We start from the raw sequence: 14,266 nt of genomic DNA on the forward strand, positions 1-14,266 counted from the left end.
TAATTTGCGTCTAAGGGCATTATGTAGACAGTATAAAGTATCCAGGACTAAAAATATACAGCGTACACTACAGCATTCTTAAACAGCCTACTTCTCTTTCCATCAGTGTGTTGAGAACACATAAATATGTTTAACCCAGTTTAAATTAAATTAGATTCACTTGGCCAGAAGTAACATTATGGAACCGAGTAATTCAAGTAATGGTTAAAACTATGTTTCCTCTTTTAGAAACATTTGCAGAACCATCCCTGCAGGCTACTCAGATGAAGTTGAAAAGAGCTCGACTAGCGGATGATCTGAATGAAAAGATTGCTCAAAGACCTGGTCCTATGGAGCTGGTAGAGAAAAACATCCTTCCTGTAGACTCCAGTGTTAAGGAAGCAATTATAGGCAAGACTCTAAAAATTTATTATTTCTGGGAGAAAGAGAAACTTGGAAGTTTCAAACAAATTTAATTTAAAAAGCCAGCACCAGGGGCACCTGGGTGGCTCAGTCACTTAAGAGTCCGACTCTTGATTTTGGCTCAGGTAATGATCTCCTGGTTCATGAGATCGAACCCCACGTCAGGCTCTGTGCTGTCGGTGTGGAGTCGGCTTGGGATTCTCTCTCTCTCTCTCTCTCTTTCCCCCTCTCTCTTTGCCCCTCCCCCTCTCGTGCACATGCTCTCTCTCTCTCTCTTAAAATAAATAAACATTAAAATAAAAAAGCCAGCACCGATCATGAGTATTGTTTTCTGGGTGAATTAGAAATCGATTAATACTTGCACCGATTCCCGTTATTCTTGGGATTTTTGTTTGTTTTTTATGTAATAAGGTAGATGAAGCATCTCTTACCAGTTAACACAGAAGTTCCTCTTGTCACGTCTGAGGTTTCTGTCCTTAAGTTCCAATTTCATTCTGACATCTTTTTTTTTTTAATTTTTTTTTTAATGTTTATTCATTTTCAGCAGAGACAGAGCACAGGTGGGGAGGGGCAGAGAGAGAGGGAGACACAGAATCCAAAGGGGCTCCAGGCTCTGAGCTGTCAGCACAGAGCCCGATGTGGGGCTTGAACTCATGGACCGTGAGATCATGACCTGAGCTGAAGTTGGACACTCAACCGACTGAGCCACCCATGCGCCCCTCATTCTGACGTTTTCTTTTTTTCAACGTTTATTTATTTTGGGGACAGAGAGAGACAGAGCATGAACGGGGAAGGGGCAGAGAGAGAGGGAGACACAGAATCGGAAACAGGCTCCAGGCTCTGAGCCATCAGCCCAGAGCCCGACGCGGGGCTCGAACTCCCGGACTGCGAGATCGTGACCTGGCTGAAGTTGGACGCTTAACCGACTGCGCCACGCAGGCGCCCCATGTTTTCTTAATTCAACTTACTCATTATACTATTTAATTTCTGTTGTGTTGTTTAAGATCCTTACAGATTTTTCATTACTTAATTCTGTGTACTTCTAGGAAAGATGAATATCTTGTTCAGTGTTAGTTCAACAACGTAAATAGCACATGAGGACAGATGTATTTATTAAGAATGGTAAAATTTGTCCATTTTATCCTGATCTTATCATAGTTACTAATGTTTCCTCACCACGCATACTTTATATTCTGGCACAAGTTTTAGCAGAAAAAATAATAATAATAATACCGCTTGTTCAGCAAGCAATTTTGAAAAGTTAATATCCTGCTGTAAAAACTAGTCTTGTTTCCATTACTCTGGGGACTTCATATTTTGCATGAGTATGGGTTTAAATCTCAGGCAATTTGTAGTCAGTAATTCTAAGTAGTACATTCAATGATGATTCCATTCAATCCCAAAGAAATGGGCCCCAAAAGGCAAGGCATCAGCATAACTGGGCCTCTCCATGAAGTAGGACTCATCCACAGATACCGAACCATAGCTCCATTTTCTCCCGTGCCTCTTAATGTTTTTTAACACTTGTATTCCACATCAGGGCCCAAGCAAGGTTCACACCTTGTCTTTGCTGATATAGCTCTTAAATCTTAATCTCCTGGGTGGGTCTTCTAACTTTTCTTACTTTGTTGGTGAAAAAGCCTTCTGTTCTCTAGCCATGCCCACATACTGGATTTTACTGAATGCATTAGCATTCCCAGTGTCATTAAAAACTTTTTTTGTCTTCTGTATTTCCTGAAACTGGTAGTTGGATCCAAAGGCTTGATCTGATTCAGACTGATCTGATCTGACTTTCTTCCCCAAGTATTCATCATAGGTAGTGACTGGTGTGTTCTTCCTCTGGGAAGTACATTATGTTCGATTTTTTTTAATGTGTTACTATTTATTTTTGAGAGAGGGAGAGAAAGAGCATGAGTCAGGGAGGGGCAGAGAGAGAGGGAAACACAGAATCCGAGGCAGGCCCCAGGCTCTGAGCTGTGAGCACAGAGCCCAGTGCAGGGCTCGAACTCCCGAGCAGTGAGATCATACATAACCTGAGCCGAAGTCGGACGCTCAACCGACTGAGCCACCCAGGAGCCCCGTCAGTTTTTTTTTTTAAACCAGCTTCTTAAGTTCTTGTACTAAACAGTGTTTCTCCTTCTTTATCATTGTAAGCTTGGTGTTCCAAGGTCAACTTAAGTTGAAAGTCATTTCTTTCTTTAGGCGTTGGGAAGGAGGACTATCCTCAAACTCAGGGCGATTTCTCATTTGACGAAGACAGCAGTGATGCTCTGTCTCCAGACCAGCCAGCCAGCCAGGACTCGCAGGGGTCCGCCGCTTCCCCGACTGAGCCAAAAGTTAGTGAATCGCCGTCTCCCGTGACTACAAGCACTCCAGCCCAGGTATCAGCTTTCTTGTTTCTGCCCCTTAATAGAGACCATGCCCTGTTTTTTGTATATCAAGGTAATTACATTTTCTCCAGAAGAAAAGTCTGAAAGTGTGGGAAACTACAGACTTCTTTTTCACCTATAATACAAACACTGTTAACATTTTTCAGTAGATTCTTACATTTCATTTCTGTTCTATACACACACTTTTATTTTACAAATGGTTGTGTAACTTGCTTTTTAAAATGTTTCACATAACTTTTGTTGGGGGTATAATTCGCACACTATAAAATATAACCCTCCCCTCCCCCCCCCCCTTTTTTTTGCCATCTTAACCATTTTAAAATCTATAGCTCAGTAGTGTTAAGTACACTTGTGTTGTGCAACAAATACCCAGAACTTTTTGTCTTAAAAAACTGAAACTGTGGCCATTAAACAGTAACGCCCCATCCCCCTTCCTTCCAGACCCTGATGATCGCCCATCGTTGCATTTCTGTCTCTAAGAATCTGACTCCTTTAGGGTGGGGGATGGGTGAAATAGGTTAAGGCTGTTAAGAGTACACTTACCATGATGAGCAAGGAGTAATGTATAGAATTGTTGAATCATTATATTGTACACCTGAAACTAATATGACGTGTGTTAACTATACTGGAATTTAAGTAAATATGTACATACGTACATATGAATTTGACTCCTTTAAATGCCTCATATAAATGGAATCATGCAATATTTGCCTTTTTATGTCACTTAACGTAATACCTTCAAGGTTTGTTGATGTTGTAGCATGTGACAGAATCTCCTTCATTTTTAAGGCTGAATGACAGTCCATTGTATGGATATATACCATACTCTGTGTATCCACTCATTGGCAGTCATTGACTTCCATCTCTGGCTATTGTGAGTAACAGCCCTAGGTACATGAGTTTGGAAATACCTCTTTGAGACCCTGCTTTCAGTTCCTTGGGGCATATACCCAAAAGTGGGATTGATGGGCCACATGGTAATTCTGTGTTTAGTTTATTAACGTACCTCCGTGCCGTTCTCCATAGCAATTGTACCATTTCACACTCCCGCATGCGCGGGTTTCAGTTTCTCCACGTCCTCACCAACACTTAATAGTTTATGCTCTTTTGATAATAGCCATTCTAGTGTTATGAAGTGGTATCTCACTGTGGTTTTGATTTGCCTTTCTCTAATGAGTAGTGCTGTTAAGCATCTTTTCATATGCTTGTTGGCCATTTGTATGTCATCTTTGGAGATATGTCTGTTTGAGTCCTTTGTCCATTTTTAATCAGATTATTTGTTTTTCTGCTATTAAATTATAGGAGTTTTTTGTATATTAACCCCTTATCAGGTATATGATTAGCAAATATTTCTCCCATTCTTTGTGTTGGTCCTCACCTTTTACTGATAGTGTCCTTTGATGCACAGAAGGTTTTCTTTTTTTAACGTTTATTTATTTTTGAGAGAGAGAGCACGAACAGGGGAGGGGCAGAGAGAGGGAAACACAGAATCCAAAGCAGGTTCCAGGCTCTGAGCTGTCCGCACAGAGCCCAACACGGGGCTCGAACTCAGGACTGCAAGATGATGACCTGAGCCAAAGTCGGACGCCCAACCGACTGAGCCACCCGGGCGCCCCCTCCATAGTTTTTTATGCATACGTTGTTGGGCACTTGTCTGATTATTTCTTTGGATAGTTACCAGGTTTTGAAATGGATTTGGACCTTTTTAGGTAAAAGGTGGGCATTTCAACTGCCTTCCAAGAAGGTAATACGGTTCCCACAGTCATTGTGTCTTTACCACAGGTAGGTAATGTCTTCACTGTAAACCTCGCACACTGTTTGGAGAGTTCAGTGTTGTAACTGGCTTCTTGATTTGGGTTAGATTGAACTTCTTTGTTCGACAAATATTTACTGAGCACGTATTATGTGTCAGATTGTTTTGGGAACTGAAAATCTAGTGCATGCAAAGGAATCTAACAAATAGTTTTTAATAATTGCATTGGAAATTCCCATTTCTTACTTTCCAATGGGTGTTCATGTTTCGTTTGGTTATGTAAGAAGTCTTATGCTGCACATAAGTTAGTTGTTCATCTCTTTATAGTCTTTTTTTGCCTTACTGAAATTTTAATGCTATTTAGTTATCTTTAAGCCAGAGCTATTGAACTACTTAATGGAACTGGTTAAGTTCAGTAGAAAATGTTCTTGTTAAAGCCAAGTATCATAGCATTTTTGAGTTGGGAAGGAATTTAGCAATTACCTGCCTTAACCCTTACACCAGGGGAGGCGTGGGTTCAGAGGGGTATGGAAATTTGGTGATTAAAAATGTTTGCATATTTTCTTTCAGCATTTCTTCTCATTCCTGAATGTCTGTTTGTTAGGGACTAGGTCTTCCCACAGGATTTTCCTTACTGACCTTATCACCATGATCTGAAATACATTCATGCGTTTGCATATTGTGTCGATGCCTCCAACTAAACTGTGAGCCCTTGAGGAGAGGGACTTTGACACTCAGAGAGGGACGAGAGCTACTTTAGTGTGTGTGTGTGTGTGTGTGTGTGTGTGTGTGTGTGTGTGTGATGTGTCTGTGCGTCTGCAACGTCCAGCACCGGGCCTGGTACAGAAGAAGTGCTCAGTGAATGTTGAACTGAATTCAGCACAAGCGCTGACTGATGCCAGGATTGTAGAAGCAGTCAGTGTTTGTGTTCTTCCGTTTGAGAGCAGAGCCTCTCCGGCTCAGATTCATCCAAGGTAGTGCGGGCAGCTGGGTTCAGATTGTCCTATCAGAGTTTCAGGGTGAGAGCCACTGGCCTCTCTGCTTGGCTAGAACCTGGTCTGGAAGGAGGTGGGGTCAGCGACCAGACCCACGGCCTGAGGTCTGAGCAGGCAGACAGGGAGACCAAGGGAGCCCAGCCCCTACTGTATTCTCACATATTTGCTGTGCCCTGGGTTTGAGCTTTAAAAATAGGGCTAAAAAGAATGTCAGGTATGCAAGTCAATACCATTAAAAAACAGTTCTACTTACCCATCTTGGTTGTTTGTTCTCAGCTTAGGTCAGGATATCAGACAGCTATCGGAGTGGGCTTGGCTTTAGTGACATGGAATTTTTGTCCTGTCAGCCATCTGCCTGGTGATGGCCTCATGACAGCCCCCCTGTGTTGTAGGAGATTAGCGTTTTCCCGTCTCTGCACTGCTTGTATTAAGTCTTCTGCTTTGCTCTTGAAACTTGGTCTCCAGCTAAGTTTCTAAGTGAGAACCTTTAACCAGAGAGAGTCCCGCCCCGTGGGCTGACATTCCTGAATTCCTTGAAGGAATAAAGGAATAGCAGTGTTTCCTGAAGAATCAGTCTGGTCAGTTTATTGCCAGCGCAATACACATGAAGCCCTGGGGTCGTCGGGAACTTAAACACTGGCTTTTAGAACACTGATGTTGCTGCAGCCCCAGCTCTGCCTATTACGTGCAGACCCTTAACAGTCTGCTTTTTATCTGTCGGCTCGGCCTGCGCCGGAAGCCCCACTTCAGAGAGAGGGGTATGCTGCCTGCATAGACATCCAAGTAGAAGAACCTAGAACCTCAGGCTGGCCTGCCGCACGTTTACCTGTCACATAATTCTGCACCACAAACCTTGAGACCTTCTTACGTGGCATGTCCTTCATAAAATTCCCTTGTAGTAAGTGTGTTAGTATTTATAAGGAAAGAATCTGACAAAGATTCTCATTATTATATCACACCTCGATTCACTCGATTAAAGAAGCATCTCCCTGTTAACTGTGCTCTACTGATGTTGAAGAAAAATAATCCTTGAGGAGGATTCTAAGTATGTTGTAGGTTTGGGGGGTTTGTTTTTCAGTCGATTGCACAGGCAACTTTGTGATGCCTATAACGTCTTGGGGATTTTTGTGTCATCTAGAAATGACAATTAGGGTCTGTTTTGGCACATTTTGTACTTTAATTGTTTTCACTGTTCTCTAGTGTTGGTTTATGAATTTGTCCAGGCATCTCACTTCATATATATATAAAATATATTTGTTTCCCTAAACATGATTAGTTTCGCATCCGTAGCTCAAGGGAAAAGTACCTGAAAACACTGCTTCTCATTAGACATCGAGTTTCAAAAGGGCTGGGATGTCCCCTCATTCTATCTTGGTGACGTCATCCTGAACATGCAGGGTCCAGCACACGGCAAGTGCTTATTGCTTGAATGAATGAAAAACTTGGGAGATTATCTCTGTAATTTCTTTTTTCCTGCTTTAGAATTATCACTGTACTTCCCCAAAGTCAGTCTCCTCCCTGTTATGGAAACAGTCCGTATAAAGACAGGACAACAAAACAACACAGGCAGCTTATAACTTGGGTGTCTTAGTTTTCAGTCTTTAAAATGGAAACTCAGGGCAGGAGTTCGGATGGCGAATTTTGTTACTATAGACCAGTGGTCCTCAGGTTGCCTGGAGTGAAAGACTAGTGTGTGTTTTTTACATAGCTTGTTTTCCAGATCATTGTGGACCAGTCTTCTTGCACAACACAGCGAAAGTAGTAGGGTAGCACCAGATTTCTGTGGGACTTCCCGTACTTGTAGCAGGCAGGTAACAAAAGTCCATAGACCCCACTTAGAGTAACTGTCATAGATTTCGCTTTCTTCTTGTTTGCCGGAACCAGGGCTTTTTTGTATGTTAATTAGTCATCACTTCGCGCTACACATTTAATCACATGATTAAAACACATTTTTCTAATTTTCCTATTCAATTGTTTTTTTATTTGGCCTAATATAAATCTCAGGGCCAGTGTAGGGAATTTCTTTCTAGTTCTTTAAAAGTTATATTTACAGATAATTACTTTAGAGGAAATTAGGCTTAAGATTGTTTTATGGCTTGCTTAATTCCAAAATGTGTTACAACATGTTGTCTCCTGACTTCTTTCTCAAAACACACGGAGAGATACCAGAGGATTGAGTCCTACAGGAAAATATTCAGATAAAAGATAGATTCCTTACAAAACAGAAATAATAAAACACATAATATCCAGCATATCCTTCCTTCAAAATGTACATTCCACCAAAAAAAATTCTTCTTTGAAATATGTAATTCTGTGTGGTCTGTAAGAGACTAGCACTGCCCTTCCTTGGATGATTCTCTTTTCTTTTCAATTCCGATCAAAGTACAGATGGAAAGGAACTTGCCACAACATTAATGGAGCAGACATCACACATTGGTGGAGCTCAATTTATTTTATGCCTAAGAAATTTTTGAACAATGGAAAGCTGTAGAAAATTAAAAACAGCTAGTTACATGTGAGCACCAGGAGCTGTTACACTGGTGCTTTTAATCTGAAGACCTTTACTCCCTCAGCGATTTCTTAAGCCATTTAATTAATCGTTTATTATAAGCACCCACATGCTTAACTGTACGTGTGACCTGACATTTTCCAAGTCTGTGCTGCGGGGACAACTCCTGTGCTGAATTGGAAGTAGGGCTGAGAAGGAACCTTGTGGGTCGGATCCTCTGTGTACTTTCATGAGGACGGGATTAGAAGAGCTTGGTACATTTTTTCCCATTGTATCAAGCAACTTTTAGCTAGACGACCTTTCCCACATAATATAGACACCTTAGGTTTAAGCTCACAAAATGAGCAAGGTCATGTACACATACATTAAATAATTACAACAGGACTCACTTTTATTACAAATGCTTATCAATAAAGGCCTAAATTAGGGCATCAAAGATATTGGCGGTAATTTCTATTGTTACCCTTCCAATCTTGTTGTATGTAACTTACATGTCGAGAGGACTTAGATTTGGAGCTGGTTTCCAGCATTAACTGTGAAGTTGTGTTCCAACCCAGCTCCTAACTCTGTTCTCCTGTGACCAATAGGAAAGTATACTTTCTACAGAATAGGCCTTTCCTCTGTATTCATAAATCAGTTAGGGTTTATCAAATATAATTGAGATGAGGATGAAAAAGAATGGCCAACATTTGCTGGGCACTTATTTGGGCCAGGCGCTGAGCTACTTACATTACACGTATTACAGGTGTCATTAAGAGAGCATCTCTCTGACCTGCACAGGATTTAAAGTAATAACTTTGTTCTCATTATGCCATCAGTTTGAGATTCTTCTTAAGACCCTTTTCCAGCACATCGTCCCATATCACCCTGTTATAACTCATAATGACAGCTGTTCTTTGTGTTACTTAAGAAATACAGGGGCACCTGGGTGGCTCAGTCGGTTGAGCGTCCGACTTCAGCTCAGGTCATGATCTCGTGCTTCGTGAGTTTGAGCCCCGCGTTGGGCTCTGTGCTGACAGCTCGGAGCCTGGAGCCTGCTTCGGATTCTGTGTCTCCCTCTTTCTCTGCCCTTCCCCTGTTCGCACTCTGTCTCTCTCTCAAAAATAAACACTAAAAAAAATAAAACGTACAAAGGACCAGAATAGGGATTTCTCTAAAGAAGATCAACAAATGGTGAATAAACACATGAAAAGATGCTCACCGTCACCGATCACTAGAGAAATGCAAATCAAATCCACCATGAGGTGTCACCTCACACCACTAGAATGACTGCTATCCAAACAAGATAAATTAACAGGCGTCGGTAAGGATGTGGAGAAATTGGAATCCCTGTGCCCTCTGGGTGGGATTGTGAAATGGTACAGTCACTACAGAAAATGGTACGGCAGTTCTCTCAAAAAGCTAAAAATAGGATTACCGTATGATCCAGAAATTCCATTTCTGGGTAAGTGCCTAAAAGGGTTGGAAGCAGGGACTTGAGCAGGTATTTGTACAGCCGTGTTCACAGCATTGTGGACAAGAGCCAAAGGTAGAAGCAACCCTTGTGGCCACTGACAAATGAATGCAGCGTGTATATGCAATAGAATGTTGTGGAGGCTTAAAAGAGAAGGGAGATTCTGAGCGACCCACGCTATAACATGGATGAACCTTCAGGACATTATGCTAAACGAAATAAGCCGATCACAAAAGGAAAAATGTTGTATGATTCCACTTTATGAAGAGCTAGAATAGTCAAATTCATATAGACATTAAGTAGATGGTGGTTGTCAGAGGCTGGTGGGAGGGGAGAATGGGGAGTCGTTCGATGGAAAGAGAGTTTCCGTTTTTCTGGAGGTGGATGGTACTGATGGTTACAGAACAGTGGGAATATACTTAATGCCATAGGACTATACACTTTAAAAGGCTTTAGGGGCGCCTGGGTGGCTCAGTCAGTTAGGCATCCAGCTTCAGCTCCAGTAATGATCTCGCCGTTTGTGCCTTCAAGCCCCACGTCAGGCTCTGTGCTGACAGCTTGGAGCCTGGAGCCTGCGTCGGATTCTGTGTCTCCCTCTCTCTCCCTCTCTCTCTGCCCCAACCCTGTACATGCTCTCTCTCTCAAAAATAAACATTAAAAAAATTTTTTTAATACATCAGATGGTTGAAATGGTAACTTAAAAAAATTTTTTTTTAATGTTTATTCATTTTTGAGAGAGAGAGCGCGAGCAGGAGAGGGGCAGAGAGAGACAGACACAGAATCCAAAGCAGGCTCCAGGCTCCAAGCTATCAGCACAGAGTCCAATGCGGAGCTGGAACTCACAAACTGCGTGATCATTACTGGGGCTGAAGTTGGAAGCTTAACCGACTGAGCCACCCAGGTGCCCCTAAATGGTAACTTATGTGTATTTTACCACAATCTTTTTAAATAATAGATTTTTAAAATGAGGGATACATGCAGATCCTCTTTACTAACCAGGTCAAACGTACTAACCAAATGTTCACTAGATATTGTGCCAAAATATTAATGTTCAGCTCCTTGTTCTAAAAATAAAAGGCCTAGGGGCACCCGGGTGGCTCAGTCACTTAAGCGTCCGACTCTTAATTTTGGCTCATGTCATGATCTCACTGTAAGCGTCCGACTCTTAATTTTGGCTCATGTCATGATCTCACTGTTCATGAGATCGAGCCCCAAGTTGGGCTCTGTGCTGACAGCACAGAACCCGCTTGGGATTCTCTCTGCCCTTCCCCAGCTCACGCTCTCTCTTTCTCTCAAAACAAATAAATAAAAACTTAAAAAATGAAATATCTTAACTTGTAACTGTGTATTACATAAAGTGGTCAGTGCTAAGTGATATATTTTAGCAAAACTAGAATTTACATTAAGTATCCATCTATTAAATATACAAAGCATGTGTTTTTGATTTGTATTCAGCCCATTCATTGACTAGCATTTGTTTTATTTGTCTGGGGATCAGAGTATGGAAACAATATTTAAAGAATGATTGCATTTTGAATTTCTTATTTGCATACTCCCATCTTAATGAAGATCTGTGCTGTATCCTAAATTAAAAACACATGTATTTTAGACGTAAAATCTCCAGTCCAAAAAAGCTTTGTTTTTAAATATCTAGTTTCTGCCCCTGTGGATTGCATAAAGAAATCTAATAAAAAAGGAACTTACCAGAGAACAGTGATTGGTCCTTGACAAGTGTATCATCTTTTCAGAAGGAACCAGTGCAGACACCTGATACATTATAAAATTATAATCAGCTTAAACATTTACCTTGACTTATTTTTTTCTTTGGTAGCAGAACTTACCCTTAGCAATTTCTAAGAAGGAGAAAAGTCAGTCTTTAAGATTCAAAGACTGAATCTTTTCGGTTTTGTTTAAAGCCTAAGTATCCCTCATTAGACAACAGTGTTTTCCTGACATTGTCTGTCACGGTGTCATGATGACAGTTGAAGAATTGGCGGTCATGAGACCTGTAGTTTGGGAACAGCACTCAGATCGAATAAAACAGAGCAAAGCTTGCAGCTCTTTTGTTTCCTTGGAGAAAAGATTCTGAATCATTTGAGATTAAATTTTGAAAGTACAAAAGGTGACCTTAGGTGCCAGTGGAAATTTAAACATTTGAAGTATTCTTTTAGGATTTTAACATACTGCTTACTTTATGATGGGGTAAAATAAGTGTGGTGTCCTTTATGGCTTGTATATTGTTTTCGTCTTTTTTGGAATACTGTCGTTTCAGAAGTACTGATACCTCGATTTTTGGGTAACTCTAGTCACTAGGATCCTAACGTCTAGCTAGGATGTAAGGTTATTTAAGGGGTCATTTCTAAGGCACATAACAAAGACTGGCAAATGTAAAGAAGAGTTTAGACGTTTTTCCCATTTTAACCAGAATTTATCATCAGATAAGGTAATGTGAATAATCACCGTATCTCAGTTGGGTCATTCTTGTGTTAATGCTGGGCTGGGGGGTGGGGGGGGGCCTCTCTTTTTCTGGGTAGCAGAGTCACAATGAAAAGAACTAGTAAGATGAGAGTATCTGTAATCAAGGCTGAAGTCAGTTAGACAAGGTCTTAGAAATACAGGAGAAACATTTTCATAAATATTATAATTGATAGCACATTATGCTACTGGATTATTTTCCAGATTATTAACACTGACAGCTGTCAAATGCATCACTGCAATCGCATTAGTCATTGGGGGGCTGGAGGGGTAAAATAGCTTGCCAGTTAGTAGAATTTATCTGCAAGGAACAAAACACACACACACACCCATATGAATATACACACCTTTGTATATACAATTTTTAAATATACTATATGTATACATATATACATATACATATATATTATACACACACACACACACACACACACACACACACACACAAATATGTGATTCTACTTCATATGCCAATTATTTAACAGCCAAGGAATGTTTTTCCCTATGGGAAAATTGACCCAGAGATAAATATCCTCACTTCCAAAAAATGTGCAAAGTGAGAGGAAAACAAATAATTTAAAACCATATCCTTAAAGCAGTGACTTAGCTGGCCATCAGCTTCCCTTCATGTCAGAGGTTCGTTAAGGAAGCGGCTGTCTCAGGGCCATTTGGGGGCAGAAGTCAGCCTGGAGTACAGGTGTCAAGACTCCTGGAGAAGTTCGTTTCTTTCACTTCTCTTTGAATGAAATCAAGTGCAGTGTTCTCCCCTTACCCACAGGGGATGCATTCCCAGAGCCCAGGGGGTGTCTGAAACCGCTGATAGCACAGAACACTGTATACCCTGGTTTCTTCCTATATGTACATACCAATGTAAAGTTTAACTTATAAAGGAGGCACAGTAAGGGATTAACGACTGTAAAAATAGGACAGTTATAAGTGTAATAAAAGTTATGTGAATGTGGGCTTCCACTCTCAAAATATCTCATGATTGTACACTCCCTTCTTCTTCTGATGATGTGAGATGATAAAAATGCCTCCCTGAGGAGATGAAGTGAGGTGAATGACAAAGGCCTGCAATGTAGGGTTAAGCTGTCATTGACCTTGTGACCCTATGTCAGAGGCGGATCGTCTCCTTCAGGACCACAGTTGCCCATGGGTCACTGAAACTGCAGAAAGATAAACCGTGGGTAAGGGGGTTACTGTGTAGCCATCTTTCAAAAGTCACATCTTTTTATTGTCAACCCTCACTGTTAGTAATAATTATTTACAAGTGGAAATCAGTGGCGAAAGGAAAACCGTGCTTAGGGAGAGAGCCGTCATGGGCACGCACAGTTCATTGCACACTCACACACATCCTCACGGTCTCAGCCGGCCTTGAGAGTGTGACCCAGCATGAGTAAAGCCACAAGGAATTTCCATTCACCCATTAAACAAATATTTATTGAATAACTAGTATGTGCCAAGCTTCATATTTCTTGCTGCTGAATAGCCTCTGAGTTCTCAGGTCATTTATTTTAAGGAAGGAAAATACAGTCTGCTATTCTTAAACCCAAGTACATCAGCAAAAGAACTGATTTTGATTCTTGTAATGAATTTGAGAGTTGTGGGCAGGGCAGCAGAGTGATAAAGGAAGAGATTTTTTTTCTTAAATTAAGGCTGGTAATCGTTAAGTCCATGTAGTAATTGCTGTGCAACATTTAACTGATTTGTGAGAATAGTAATTAATATCTCTTCCTAGTAAGTGAATACTTAAAATCTACTTAAAGTAGAGTGTCAGCAGAAATAGGCTCTTAGGCTGTTGAGAAAAGCTATGAAAGCCTTTGGTAGCTTCCTCTGTTAGTATACGACACCACACCCAGGTTTAGTGGTTACTTGTTTGACCTTGGTAATAAATTAGCTTCTTGCTTTGGGTGTGAGAGTGCCCTCAGTCAAACAAGGCCGTCTTAGAATAGTACATTGTTCAGATGCCCAACTGTTGTGGGAAATGGGGGAAATGGTTAAAGAGAGTGCCAGTCGGGCTCGGACCCTGGGACATAAGCTGTAAAGCACATGTGTGTGGAGGGGCCTCCAGGGAGTGGCAGCTTGCTTGCTGAATGCTGCCAGGCCGTGGATCTGGCGTATGCTGGAGGGGACTGATCGGGCCCATAAGGGGAAGTAAATGCCACGCTTAAATCAGCCGGCATGACTGTGATCTAGACAGCAAGAAAACCTCACAAGTATCACGTACCGTTCTGATCATTTCTGCGAGAGTCTGGGACTCCGCTTCTGCCAAAAAAAGGGCGGTTCTGA

At 41.3% G+C, this 14,266-nt stretch overlaps 1 protein-coding gene across 11 annotated transcripts in view; it reads left to right on the top strand.

The window, feature by feature from the left end:
• MRTFB (myocardin related transcription factor B) overlaps positions 1-14,266 on the top strand; it is a 197,055-nt gene that overhangs the window by 145,274 nt on the left and 37,515 nt on the right. For all 11 annotated transcript variants that reach the window (XM_027043211.2, XM_027043217.2, XM_027043213.2 and 8 more), the window contains 2 exons: positions 229-390; positions 2,605-2,783. In XM_027043211.2, coding sequence (XP_026899012.1) covers positions 229-390; positions 2,605-2,783 — 341 coding nt within the window. The remainder of the gene's footprint in view (positions 1-228; positions 391-2,604; positions 2,784-14,266) is intronic.

Source organism: Acinonyx jubatus, chromosome E3 (genome assembly GCF_027475565.1).
Source record: "Acinonyx jubatus isolate Ajub_Pintada_27869175 chromosome E3, VMU_Ajub_asm_v1.0, whole genome shotgun sequence".
Classification (NCBI taxonomy): domain Eukaryota; kingdom Metazoa; phylum Chordata; class Mammalia; order Carnivora; family Felidae; genus Acinonyx; species Acinonyx jubatus.